The 14,854-nt window shown below is 36.5% G+C and overlaps 1 protein-coding gene across 1 annotated transcript in view; it reads left to right on the top strand.

The window, feature by feature from the left end:
• LOC135364299 (ankyrin repeat domain-containing protein 26-like) overlaps nucleotides 1-14,854 on the top strand; it is a 105,156-nt gene that overhangs the window by 72,745 nt on the left and 17,557 nt on the right. Inside the window, 6 exon segments of the mRNA XM_064590298.1 lie at nucleotides 6,299-6,506; nucleotides 8,168-8,351; nucleotides 9,287-9,421; nucleotides 10,869-11,825; nucleotides 13,219-13,260; nucleotides 13,262-13,372. Of these exon segments, the coding sequence (XP_064446368.1) occupies nucleotides 6,299-6,506; nucleotides 8,168-8,351; nucleotides 9,287-9,421; nucleotides 10,869-11,825; nucleotides 13,219-13,260; nucleotides 13,262-13,372 (1,637 nt within the window).

The following is a 14,854-nucleotide window of genomic DNA, read 5'->3' as shown; positions in this document are numbered from 1 at the left end:
TTGTCCTGGAAGCTTTTTATCTCTCCTTCTATTTTCAGTGACAACCTAGCTGGATATAGTATTCTTGGCTGCATATTTTTCTCATTTAGTGCTCGGAATATATCCTGCCAGTCCTTTCTGGCCTGCCAGGTCTCTGTGGATAGGTCTGTTGCCAATCTAATGTTTCTACCGTTGTAGGTTACAGATCTCTTCTTCCCAGCTGCCTTCAGGATTTTCTCTTTGTCTCTGAGACTCGTAAGTTTTACTATTAGATGTTGGGGTGTTGACCTATTTTTATTGATTTTGAGAGGGGTTCTCTGTGCTTCCTGGATTTTGATGCCTGTTTCCTTCCCCAAATTAGGGAAGTTCTCTGCTATAAGTTGCTCCATTATACCTTCTGCCCCTCTCTCTCTTTCTTCTTCTTCCGGGATCCCAATTATTCTAATGTTGTTTCATCTTATGGTATCGCTTATTTCTCGAATTCTGCCCTCGTGATCCAGTAGTTGTTTCTCTCTCTTTTTCTCAGCTTCTTTATTTTCCATCATTTGGTCTTCTGTATCACTGATTCTCTCTTCTGCCTCATTTATCCTAGCAGTTAGCGCCCCCATATTTGATTGCACCTCATTAATAGCCTTTTTGATTTCTACTTGGTTAGATTTTAGTTCTTTTACTTCTCCAGAAAGCGTTTCTCTAATAACTTCTATGCTTTTTTCAAGCCCAGGTAGTATCTTTAAGGTGATGATTCTGAACTCTAGATCTGACATGGTACTAATGTCCGTATTGAGTAGGTCCCTGGCACTCGGTACTACTTCTTGTTCTTTTTGTTGAGGTGATTTTTTCCGTCTTGCCATTTTGTGCAGTGGAGAATAGATTAATGAGAGAACAAAATGCTAGCAGGGTAACAACGTCCCCAGAAAATATACTCTAAACAAATCAGAAAAGACCTGAAGCACTGGGAAAAGAAAGGGAAAGAGAGAAAAAAGAAAAGGAAAGAAAAGAAAAAGATAAAGATAAAAACAAACAAAAACAAAACAAAACAAAAACAGAATGTGATCAAATATGATCAGGCTGGTATATAGATCAGTGCCACACACTAGATTTTGGGTGTATTTTGGTCTGTTAAAAGAAAGTTCCTCCCAAAATTCTAAAGAAAGAAAAACTTATATATGTACAAAAATAAGGGTTGATATATTGAAGGGATGGAATATGACTGTAAAGATGGAAATTATAAAAAATTTTATAAAAGGAATTGATAAGTTGTTTGAAAAAAGAAAGAAGAGGATTTTTTAAAAAAAGAAAAAAAAGGGAGAGAATGTGATCAGGCAGGGGAGTAAAAAAAAACCATACACTAGAGATTTAGGGTGTATTTTGATCTGTTAGAAGAAACTATCTCAAAATTTTAAGGAGAGAACAACTTATATATATATATATGCCAAAAATACAGGTAACTACTATGAAGGGATAGAATATGACTCTAAAAATGAAAAATAAAAATGTTTTTTAAAAAAGGGATTGATAAGATGTTGGTTGAAAAAGGGAAAAAGAAAAATTCAAAAAAAAAAAAAACAGTTAAAAAAAATAATTACCTTTGAAAGACTAAAGAATCATGGTAAAAAACTCATGAATTCTATGTGCAGTATTCCCCTAGTGCAGGAGTTCTGCCATTCTCATTGATCGGTAAACTTGGTCTTGGCTGGCTGTTCTCGCTGATCTTCTGGGGGAGGGGCCTGTTGCCGTGGTTCCCAAATGTCTTTGCCAGAGGCGGAATTGCCCCGCCCTTTCCCCCGTCTGGGCTAAGTAATCTGCTCGGGTTTGCTCTCTGGAGCTTTTTTTCCCTTCAAGCTTTCCATACTGCTTTGGAGGCGGAGAGTGAAAATGGCGGCCTCCCAATCTCCGCCCCGGAGGAGCCGAGAACTCGGGGCCCCACTCCTCAGTGCACCACCAGAGAAAAGTAGTCCGTTACTCCCGTCTCCCCGGTCTCCGGCCACATTCCATGCTCACCCGGCCTCTGACCGCGCGTTTGTATCCCTGGCACCCGACTCGGTGTGGAGTCTCCAAACCCAGCAGATCCCTGCGGTGCACTCCCGTGCCGCTCCTCCCAGGGAAGGAAGGTGAGTCTCCCCAGATCTGCCTCTTGTTGGGTCTCTGCTGGAGGAGCAGTGGCCCGACTGTGCCACGGATCATGGTTTATAGCAACCCCGAGCTGAGAGCCCACGCCTCGGCTCCAACTCTGCAGCCGGCTTCCCGCTCCGATACCTGGGAGCTCTGCCGCACTCAGGGACCCCCGGTCTTTCTGTGACCCTGAGGGTCCTGAGACCACACTGTCCCACGAGGGTTCCACCCCCCACTTAGCCACCAGAGTGATGTCCCTCAGCGGAGCAGACTTCTAAAAGTTCCGATTTTATGCTCCGTGGTTCTATCACTTGCCAGAAGTGGCCCACGGAGGCCCCTCCCCCGCCATCTATCCTCCCGAATATCGCCTCGGATTCACTTCTCCGCACGTCCTACCTTCCAGAAAGTGGTCGCTTTTCTGTTCAGAGAGTTGTTGCTATTCTTTTCTTCGATCTCCTGTTGAGTTTGTAGGTGTTCAGAATGGTTTGATCCCTATCCAGCTGAATTCCTAAGAGCAGATGAAATCCAGGTCTCCTACTCCTCCGCCATCTTGCCTACTTTACCCATTACGGTTTTAATATACATTTCCCTAATAACTGATAATGTTGATCATATTTTCATGTGCTTATTTGGCATTTGTGTATCTGCTTTGAACTATCCAAATCCTTTGTCATTTTAAAAATTAGGTTGTTTTCTTACTTGTTTTGAGAATTCTTTCTATATTCTAGATATAGTTCCTTTATCATGTATATATATATTTTAAGATTTTATTAATTTGACAGAGAGACACTAGAGAGGGAACACAAGCAGGGGGAGTGGGAGAGGGAGAAGCAGACTCTCCGCTGAGCAGGAAGCCCAATGTGGGGCTCGATCCCAGGACCCCAGGATAATGACCTGAGCCGAAGGCAGATGCTTAACAACTGAGCCACCCAGGCGTCCCTCACCTATATTTTTTTGTAAAGATTTTCTCCCAATCTGTGACTTTTCATTCTCTCAACAGTGTCTTTTGAAGAGCAGTTTTTCTTTTTGATGAAATCCAGTTTATCCATTTGTTCTTCTATGCATTTTTTGCTTTCGGTGTTCCTATCTAAGAAAGCTTTGCCTAGCACAAAGTCAGAGGTTTTCTCTCATGCTTTCTTTTAGAAGTTTCGTAGTTTAAAAACAAAGTTTTATAGTTTTAGGTCTTACATTTAGATCTGTGATCCATGTGATCCATGTCATCCATTTTGTATTTTTTTTTTAAGATTTTATTTATTTATTTGACAGAGAGAGAGAAAGCATGAGCAGGGGCAGTGGCAGGCTGAGGGAGAGGGAGAAGCAGGCTCCCGCTGAGCAGAGAGCTGGACATGGGGCTTGATCCCAGGACCCTGGGATCATGACCTGAGCCAAGGCAGTCACTCAACCGAGACCCCCAGGCGCCTCCATTTTGTATTCTTTTTTTTTTTTACTTATGATGCATAGCATGGGTCCAGGTTCATTCTTTCTGCATATGGATATCCAGTTCCAGCACCATTTGTTGAAAAGGCTATATTTTCTCCACTTCATGCCATTGTGTCTTTGTCAGGATCAGTTGACCATATGTGTGGGGGTTTATTTATGGACTCTATTCTGTCCCATTGAATTCTTTGGCCTTCTTGATGTAAGTATCATGCTGTTTTAATTACTACCAGTTTATGATAATTTTTGAAATCAGGTAGTTAGTGTTAGTCCTCCAGTTTTGTTCTTTTTCAGGTTTCTTTTGCTATTCTATTCTAGATCCTTTCTGTTTCCAGAACATGAATTGTATTTATTTTATTTATTTATGTTTTCCACATGAATTTTAGAGTCAGCTTGTCATTTCCTAAAAAAAAAAAACACCATTCTGGTGGTCTTCTGGAGATCAGGTTTGGATTATGTTGAATCTACAGACTAATTTTAACAATATTGAATTTTTCAACCCCAAACAGAGTATCTCTCTCCAATTATATAAATCTTCTTTAATTTTCTTGGTAATATTTTGTAGTTTTTAGTGTATAGGTCTTTTTATCCTTTATGATATTACCTGTGGTTATTTTTTATTTTGCAATGCAGTTTCAATTTTTTAATTAATTAAAATTAATTTTAATTCTTAAATTTTAATTTTTTATTGCTAATATGTAGAAATACAGTAGATTTTTGTATAATGATTCTCTCTTCTCCAAACTTGATGAGTTCATTTATTAGTTCTAGTAGCTTTTTAAAAAATTCTGTCAGATTTTCTACATAACCAAAGGTTATCAAACTTTAACTGCTCTTTTACTAATTTCTTAAGGTGGAGCCAAAGGTCATCAATTTAAGACTTTTCTTCTTTTTTAAAATATACATTCAGTGCTGTAAATGCTCATATGAGTGCTAGTATAGCAGGGTTTCAGAAATTCTAACATGTTATGTGTATTCAGTTCAGAATACTTTCTAATTTCTTTTTTCAGTCCTTCTTTGACCCAGGGGTTATTTAAAGATTTTATTTATTTGAGAGAGAGAGAGAGACAGAGAGAGCATGAGCTGGAGGGGAAGCAGCCTTCCCTCTGAGCAGGGAGCCAAATGTGGGGCTTGATCCCAGGACCCTGAGATCATGACCTGAGCTGAAGGCAGACGCTTCATCAACTGAGCCACCCAGGTGCCCTGACCTAGGGGTTATTCAGATGTGTGTTAATTAGTTTGTGGTCGCAGAGCACACTTTCATGACTTCAGTCCTTTTGACTGACTCCTTTTATTACAATTTATTTTATGACCCAAAATATAGTCTCTTTTGGTAAGTGTTCCATGGATACTTGAGAAGAATGGTGGTGTTCCAGTCTACTATACCCTTGCTGATTTTCTGCCTATTGAAATCTCAGACTATAACTGTGAATTTGCCTGTTTCTCTAGTTCTCTAATTCTCTAATTCTATCAATTTTTGCTTTCTGTATTTTTGAACCTATTAATAGATGCATAAACATTTAGGTTTGTTATGCTTCTTTTAATTGACCCTTCTATCATTATAAAATGACCTTATTTATTGCTGCTAGTGTTTTTTGCTTTGAAATCTATTTTGTCTGGTATTAATATAGCCACTCAGGCTCAGCCTTCTTTTGTCAAGTTGTTAGTGTGGTCTGTCATATTTCTGGCCTTTTAAAAAATGTGTGTCTCTACACTTAAAGCATATTTTTTTAATAGGTTGCATACAGTTGGGTCTTCCTTTTTCATCCATTTTGACAGTCTGCCTTTTAATTGAGGCTTTTAGACCATTTTCATTTAATGTGATTATTGAGGTCGTTGATTTGAATCTGTCATCGTGTTGTGTGACTTCCATTTGTCCTTTCTGCTTTTTGCTCCTATTCTCTTCCTTTTCTGCTGTCTTTTAAATTAATCAAGTAATTTTTATGATTTAGTTTTATTTATGTGAGTATGTATATGTATGTATTTTGCTTACTCTAGCTATAACTCTTTAGTTGTGCTATTTTAGTGATTAGGGTTTAAAGTATATGACTTAAGCATCACAGTCCACCTTTGAGTAATGTTATGCCCCATCATAGTAGTTTAAGAAAACTATAATAGCTTACTTCCATTTCTTCTCTCCTAGCCAGATTCTTCTGGATCTGTGGTATTATAGTTTTCATTACTTAGAAAGGTTTTGGTCATTTTTTCTTTTCTTTTTTAAAGATTTTATTCATTTATTTGAGAGAAGGAGAGTGAGAGTGCACGAGAGGGGATGGGGCAGGGCAGAGGGAGAAGCAGACTCCCCAGTAAGCAGGGAGTCTGACACGGGACTCGATCCCAGGACCCTGAGATCATGACCTGAGCTGATGGCAGACACTTAACTGACTGAGCCACCCAGGCACCCCTAAAATATCTTTTATATTGAAGTCATTCAATATATATTTGTTTAAAGTATGAGTGAGTGAATGTGAAAGCACACAGTCCTTTATATGCAAAAAGTACTCACATATTTTATTTCTTTTTTTTTAAAGATTTAATTAAATTACTTGAGAGAAAGAGAGCATGAGTGGGGGTGGGAGAGAAGAACAGAGGGGAAGGCGGGGGGAGAATCTCAAGCAGACTCTGTGCTGAGTGTGGAGCCCGACGTGGGGCTCGATCCCACAAGTCTGAGATTATGACCTGTGCCGAAACCAAGAGTTCGACGCTTAACCAACTGAGCCACCTAGGCGCCCTATATATTTTATTTGTTTTTGTTTTCTCTCTGATGTAGATTCTACTACTTTACTAAAAATCTAGGATGCGATTCTTTCATATCAAAAATTAGAACTTAAAAATCAGTGTAAACAACTTAAAAGAAAAAATAAAGAAATGCAAAATAAAGTTAATGGACTACAAAAGGAGCTATCAGAAACAAAAGAATTGAAATTGCAGTTGGAGCATCAAAAAGTGAAATGGGAACAAGAACTCGGCAGTTTGAGGTATGACATCTTGGTTTCAAGGAAATATTTGAACTATTTACCTTTTTTTTTTTTTAAGAGGCTCCACAGCCAATGTGGGGCTTGAACTCACAGCTGTGAGGTCAAGAGTCGCATGCTCTACCAACTGAGCCAGCCAGGTGCCCCTTGAACTCTTTACTTTTGTACTACAGATGTGTAGGAGAAGTTTGATAATTGCTAACTTACCTTCTGGAATTTTTATAGGAAAGAAAACGTCTTTAGTAGTGTGACGTATGAGATTCTTCAAAATAATTCAGCAAGTTCTTGACAGTGAATACTTCTACTGATAATTTAATGTATATTCCAAATCATAATTTTAATGACCATATAGAAGTACACCATATGGAATCCTCATTATTTAACAAATTGCATTTTGGTTATTTTCCATTTTTCTCTAAGTGTTGTAAGGAATGTCTTTTATATAAATCTGTTTCTAAAATTCTGGTTACTTACTTGGAATAAATTCTTCAATATAGTATTGTTTGTTTAAAGTATAAAAATTTTTAAAGGAGGTCTTTGATTCTATTTTTAAATTGTTCTCTGGGAAGTTTATATTAATTTATATGCCCATCAACAGAGTATGAAATGGCCATTTATCTCAAGATAGGAAAAATTTTAAAAATTTATTCAGTTTTAAACATATGCAGCGATTAAAAAGTAAAATGGAAAATGATTACTGCTAAGTTTTTTCAAAATCTCTCTTATAAAATTAATCCAAAAGTCTATGCTGTAAGCACATATAACTCTTTATTGTTTCCTTAATTAATATGGATCCTGTGTTCTAAAAGGGGTTTTCAAATGATTTATAAAATGGATAATAGGGGCGCCTGGGTGGCTCAGTTGGTTAAGGGTCTGCCTTCGGCTCAGGTCATGATCCCAGGGTCCTGGGATCAAGCCCCATTTCCAGATCTCTGCTCGGTGGGGAGCCTACTTCTCCCTCTCCCTCTGCCTGCTGCTCCCTCTGCTTGTGCTCTCTCTCTGTCAAATAAATAAATAAAATCTTTAAAAAAAGTAAAATGAATAATAATCAACAGGGTAAATTGAGAATATTGCAGAAGAAGAAACATAAAATGTATAGGGCTATCTATATAAAATGTATAGATATTAGACTCCCCAACCTAGTCCTGGATCACCGTAATCTACAGGTGTATGTTGTGTAAATGACATCTGCAGATGCTGTCTTATACTGCAAATTATTTTTGGAGGTACCTGTGATGTTTTGTGAAGTAGAAATTTACTTCTAGTGAATTTATAAACTTTCTTATAAAGAGCAACTTCTCTTTTTATTTAGTAACTAAATTATCTGTTCTAATGGAGGAGTAATTATGACTATATGGAGAAAATGATAATTTTAATTCTAGCTTTCTTGAAAAATTTCAAAATTCCTTTCTCTACAATATCTACCAGAGTTAGTACTAAAACTTATTACTAAGCTGCATAATGCTTTCTCATTGCTTCTTTTCAACTATATATATTTTTTGGAAGAGATTGAAGTGAGAAAGTAAACATGAGCCCGAGAAAGGAAAAAAATTGAGAACATAGAAATTTCATTTGGCTAATAAACCAACATATGTGGAACCAGATCATAAAATGAACTTTTTATTGCTTTCAAAACATTTTAAAATAAGCACATTTATTTGCAGATTTACCTTCACACAAGAAGAAGAAAAAAGAAGAAATGCTGATAAATTATATGAAAAAATGAGGGAGCAATTCAGAGAAAAAGAAGAGCCGTATAATAAAGAAGTTGAAATGAAACAACAACTTGAACTTCGTCTTGCAACAGTAGGTGCGGAATTGAGGACTGTGAGAAATAATTTGGATCAGGTAAATCTTTGATAAAAATTGCATATTTCCATCAGTATTATTTATAATATACCCTTGATTTAATGTATATTATTTAGGTATAAAATAGATAAAAAATTTAATTTTATCCTAATAGGAAGTATAATATTTTTAGCTAAAATTATTAACTTATTGGAATTCTTGGCCTCTCATATATGCTCTCTATATATTTTCTGAATGAAGGGATAGAGGGTAAATTGAGATAAATGTGAATGTTGGCTTTTTTTTTTTAAGATTTTATTTATTTTTAGAGAGAGAGCATGAGCAAGGGAAGGAGTAAAGGGGGAGGGAGAGGGAGGGAAAAGAATCTCAAGCAGACTCTGTGCTGAATGAAGAGCCCGACTCAGGATTGGATCTTACAACCCTGAGACCATGACCCGAGCCAAAACCAAGGGTAGGACACTTAACCAACTGAGCCACCCAGGCACCCCAGTTTTGAATTTTTTATGTTAAAGTACAGGCTCAATCGCCTTGAGACTATGATGGAACTAGTTAAATGTTTTGTAAAGAAATTTTACTTTCACATACTATATCTTCTTGTATTTTTACCTTATGACAAATTTAGCTGTCATTTAAATTAAAATTTGAGTTATTCATTCAGGATAAAATCCTTGTATTTAAAAAGGCTACTTCTTTTGAACATTATTTTTAAGTTCTCTTAAGATTTTGATTTTTTTTTTAAAGATTTATTTATTTGGCAGACAGAGAGAGAGCACAAGTAGGCAGAGAGGCAGGGAGAGGGAGAGGGAGAAGCAGACTCTCCACCAAGCAGGGAGCCCAATGTGGGTCTCGATCCCAGGACCTGGGATCATGACCTGAGCTGAAGGCAGCCGCTTAACTTACTGAGCCACCTAGGCGTCCCTGACTTTTTTTTTTTAATGGTGTGAGCCAAAATCCTAATGAAAATATGTTTCTAGGTTGTAGAAGAGCGAAATGACGCTAAGTTACAACTTTCTCGAGAACAGAATGCCAGAGTACAAGATGGAATTCTAAAGAATCACCTTTGCAAACAAAAGGAGATAGAAGTGGGTAATAACAGAATGAATTCTGGGGTATTTTCTTTAGTTATTTTTAAGTACATGTGTGTATGTATTTATATGTATAAATTATTATTTTTTCTCCATGTAGCATATATATATTTTAAAAACCAACACTGTAGATCATGGAAAGCATAGAGGATTTTAAAGCATATATATGTGTGTGTGTGTATGTGTGTGTGTGTATTTGGGGGCCATAGGGGGTGGTGACATTTTTGGTCCAGTGGATAAAGTAATATCCTTAATTTAAATGCGTTTGTCTGCAAGAGTCAAATAGTGACATTCATCATGTCCTCATCCAAAGGAGAGGCTTTTATTACTTTCCATAAGAATTGTTGAGCTTTCCATATGCTCAAAACTATTGCTACTAACAACATATGTTTCAATTTTTGGCAGTTACTTCATCACCTCTGTATTGAAAGAGAAGTTAGCTTAACACTGCCACTGATGAACAGGAGAAGAGTGTAGCCTGTTGAGAGACTTTCTTTTGGATTTAGTCTCTACTTTTGAGAAAAGTAGCAATTTGCTCCAAGTAATATCCTATTTCATTACAAGGCACTTTTAAAACAATTATATGCTAATGATAATTTATTGATGAGTGTTTTATTCCTAATAAAATAGCTCCATGTATTTTCCACTATTTAAAACATCATGAAGAGGAAATAAAATTTATTGCATCAGCAAATAATCTCATGATTTTTCTAACAGTTGTATAAATTTTACATTATTTACCATCAGTATTTTGAAATATAAGGCTTCTTTTGTATGTATGATTTACACTAGAGAAGAGCTGCGGTTTGGTGTAAGAGACTAGTAGTGGAGTAAGAAGACCTGGGGAAAGTCCTGTAGCTCGCTTAATGTTTTAAACCTCTCCATTCTAGATTTGTGATACTAAAAAGTTCACTGATGTCGGTCGAAGTGTTTATAGTACAGTGCCTAGATTTGTCAGTTATCAGTAGATGTAATTCTTATACGTGACTATAGAAATGTTAGAAAAGTAGAATTTGTATGGAATATTGTCAGGAAAAAAGAATTTTAGGAAATTGAATCTGTCAAAATAAAGGCAGAGCTCTGGATTTTATCGTGGGGTAGCTGTGTTAGATATGAGACTGTAAATTCAATTTTTAGTGTAATCAGATTTATTAATCTTTTATGTCAGGCTTTCTGGGTTTGTTGTAAATCAGAGAAAGACCTTTGCAGGTCTGAGATTCTTAAAAATTGTGTCTTGATTTCTTTTCTCCTTTCATGCATTCACTGTCTTCAATTAAATTTTTGAAACTTTGGGAATTTATGCTTGTATCAAGTTTGAGGTTTGGACCCCACTTTATTTTTTTCCAGTTGGGATATCCACTTACTGCAATCTGTTCATTGTATAAACATAGGTTATTCTTTAATTTCAGAGAAAATCAGGATAATGTCATTTTATTGAGTTCCAGCTAAAAGTCTCCTTTGTTTTACTAAGATGTCTAATAGTCATAAAGAAGAAAAAGATCTGTTGCCTAAAACCCACATGTGGCAGGATGAAATTACCATGCTAAGACTAGAAATAGACACAATAAACAATAAGAACCAGGGAATGGAAAGTAAATATTGTGAAGACATTGAAATTATAAAAGAAAAGAATGTCAGTCTTCTAAAGACCATAAAACTGAATGAGGAAACATTAACAAAAACAATATTAGAATATAGTGGACAGATTAATGCCCTGACCACTGAGAATACAATGCTAAAGTCTAAACTGGAGAATGAAAAGCAAAACAAAGAAAGACTGGACACACAAGTTGGATCATATCGAGCTAGACTAGCTACTGCTCTAGAGGATTATGATCAAAGTCAGGCATCAAAAAGAGACCTAGAACTTGCTTTCCAGAGAACAAAAGATGAATGGTTTCGTCTGCAGGACAAACTGAATTTTGATGTGTCTAACCTAAAAGAAAACAATGAGCTTCTTTCTCAAAACCTTTCTAAAGCTGAAAGTAAATTCAATAGTTTAGAAATTGAGCTCCATCACACAAGAGATGCTCTCAGGGAAAAGACTTTGGTTCTAGAATGTGTACAGAGAGACCTAAGTCAAACACAGTGTCAGAAAAAGGAAATGGAACACATGTATCAAAATGAACAAGATCAAGTGAATAAATACATTGGAAAGCAGGAATCCTTAGTGGAGAGATTATCTCAACTACAAAGTGAAAATATGCTGCTTCATCAGCAACTAGATGATGCTCACAACAAAGCTGCCAGTAAAGAAAATGTACTAATTAATATCCAAGACCAGTTTCAGGGTATCATAGAAAAACTTCAAGCTGAAAGTGAAAAACACAGTCTTTTGCTGGAAGCAAGCAATAGAGAGCTAATCAATTAATGTAATCTTTTAAAAGGAAGAATGTATCAGTATGAAAAGGAGAAAGTAGAAAGAGAAGTTAGTATCCAGAAAGATAAATATTTTTCAAGCTTTCTAAGAGAAAATTCAAAGTAGAATTTTATTATTATTATTATTTTTAGAGAGAAACAGTGCACCTGCACATGAATGGGAGTGGGTCAGAGGGGGAGAGAGAGAGAATCCCAAGAGGTCTCCACATCAGAGAACTCCACCTCATGCCCCCGAGATCATGACCTGAATGATTATGGCTGAATTTTGAATCTACTTGAATATAAAAAATATATAGACTATGATTCAGCATAACTTGGATCCAGCAAATAAAAACTAGACTTGAGAGGGGCTTTAATTTGAATAAAATTGTTGTGTCATCTTTGAAAGTTTAAGAGGTTAAGTTATAAATTGTTAATAGTAGGCTGATACTAATAATTTAGTCTTATACTGCAAAATAATAATTTTAATCTTTGTTACCACATTTTAATATCATGATGAACAGACAAATGGAAATGTTCATACCTGCAATGAGCATGTTGAAATTGAGATTCAATTAAGTGGATTCACTTGACGGTTTACTCCAGATTTCCCACATGAACTGAAGTGTAGACACTGTATCTCAGTACTTTTCCTTTGGTAGCTTTTTATACATTTTAGGTTGAAATAATTTTATTTTTATTTATATAAATTTGAATTTTTAGTCTGAAATCATGTGTCTTATGACCTTTTAACCCTTTGCAGGCACTTTTCATTAAATCGTAATTTGGGACAACTGTGGAGAGCTTTAGCAAAACTGTTTGATTTAATCTTCCCACTGCTATTTATAATTTTTTAAGGCAATTTTACAAATAATTTGCTTATTTCAAAGCTCAATGACTATCATTTGGGCATAAGTTTGTCCAATACAAAGAGAATTGTATCTGTAATATTTTAATTTGGCATTGGATCTCCATTTTCAGACTAATGAGGGGTGGCAGGATTCTTGTACTGTAGCAGGAATGGAGGCCAGGGAGGGAGGTGAAAGCCAGGTTATCTAGGGCCTTGAAGCCCATTAGCATGACTTCACTCTTGTTCTGAGATAGTAATGTATTGGAAGGATTTGAGCAGAGGATTGAATACGTGAGGAAGTTTGACATTAATTTAAGCCTCTAATAAAAAAGAGGGAAACCATGGCATCATGTAGAATTTACCACTGCTAGGCCCACCTATATACCCATTTCTTTTTGAGACTTCAGTAGGGTGGGAAGCTTTGCAGATTCATCAACAAGGAATGGAGAGTGGGGCTGAATTAATTATCTAAGTAACATAACACTGACTAGGCAGGAGGATAACACCTGTATGTGGTGATATTTTTCGAAGTACATATGTTAGAGTTATATATTATTAATATAACTTAATAGTAAGATAATTTATAAAATCAGTAGCAGAAACGTCTTATTAGGTAGCTGTGAGACACCTTCAACTAGAACTGGCTGATGCCCTAAAAAAAACAGTCTATGTCAGAGGCTTCGCTGGAGGTTACATCACATTGCCGTATTAATTTAGAAGATGAGACACAGGATTTGAGGAAGAAATTAGGTCAAATCAGAAGTCAGGTATGTATTAAATGTAGCATGTCAACAGTTAATCTGTAGCAGGTTAATACAAAGTGTTTTAGGATGCTAATTTCTATGAACCATTTTCTTTTGTATTGTCATTATAATTTAGTGTAATTTTAGTATCTTCACAATGCACTTATTTCTTAAACTTTGACTTTCATTCTGCTATTTGTGTTATACATTTTTTTTTCTTACAGTATTTACCCTTAGGAAAGTTGAAACTGATTCATCATTCCTCACAGAAATTGAGGGACTTTTTTTTCCTATTGTACAATTTTTTTAAAGATTTATGTAGTATTTGAGAGAGAGCGAGAGCGTGTGCGCATGCACACACATGAGTTGGGGGAGAGGCAGAGGGAGAGGGAGAGAATCTCAAGCAGACTCCCTGCCCAGTACAGAGCCCCACGCCAGCTCGATTCCATGATCCTGAGCTGAAATCATGGGTTGGATGTTTAACCAACTGAGCCACCCAGGTGCAATGTTTTTTAATGATATCTCTGTTACCATGATGAGGTGAGCCATACAAAATCAGAAGATAATCTTTAATGGAATGTTTCAGACAATGGTCTTATTTCTCATGTTCACTTTTATGAACGGATACAGAATCTGTACTGAATTTAGGATAACTTGTACAGAAAAGTCATTTTACAAACCAGTTGAACTTAGGTGTTTCCTTCATTTTCTTTTCCTTTTAGATATATTGTAAATGCATAGAAATATTCAGATCATGTGTGGTATATACACCCAAAAGAGAGAATTAAGAAATTAAGAATGGGTCCTGCCGTTGTTTTTTTGTTGTTTTGTTTTTAAGATTTTATTTGACAGAGAGAGACACAGTGAGAGAGGGAACACAAGCAGGGGGAGTGGGCGAGGGAGAAGCAGGCTTCCCGCCAAGCAAGGAGCCTGATGTGGGGCTTGATCCCAGGACCCTGGGACCATGACCTGAGCCGAAGGCAGCCGCTTAATGACTGAGCCACCCAGGCGCCCCCATTGGATTTTTTAAAAACTTTATTGAGATATAATGCCCATACCATACAATTCACCCAGTTAACATGTATAGTTCAGTGTTTCTGATCATATTCATAGAGTTGTGCAACTATCACTGCCATCAAGTAGAACATTTTCATCACCCTGAAAAGAAACCCTTAGCCCTTGAGCCCCCAGCCTCAGGCAACCACCAGTCTACTTCCAGCCTCTATAGAGTTGCCTATTCTGAATATTTCATATAAAGGGGGGTCACACAGTGTGTGGTCCTTTGTGACTAGCTTCTTTCACTTAATGTTTTCAGGGTTCATCTGTGTTATAGCATATATCAGTGCTTCATTTTTTTTTTTAATTGTCCAACAGTACTCCATTGTGGGCCAAAACCCTTGTTCATTCATCATTTGATGCACCTTTGGGTTGTTTCCCACTTTATGGCCATTAATAATGCTGCTCTGAACATTGATTTAATTGTTGTCTGGACATCTGTTTTTATTT

Source organism: Mirounga angustirostris, unplaced genomic scaffold (assembly GCF_029215605.1).
Source record: "Mirounga angustirostris isolate CCGP_5_RB_7025 unplaced genomic scaffold, mMirAng1.0.hap1 SCAF_5, whole genome shotgun sequence".
Lineage (NCBI taxonomy): Eukaryota > Metazoa > Chordata > Mammalia > Carnivora > Phocidae > Mirounga > Mirounga angustirostris.
The sequence above is the reverse complement of the archived record's forward strand: the minus strand, read 5'-3'. Positions and strand labels throughout refer to the sequence as shown.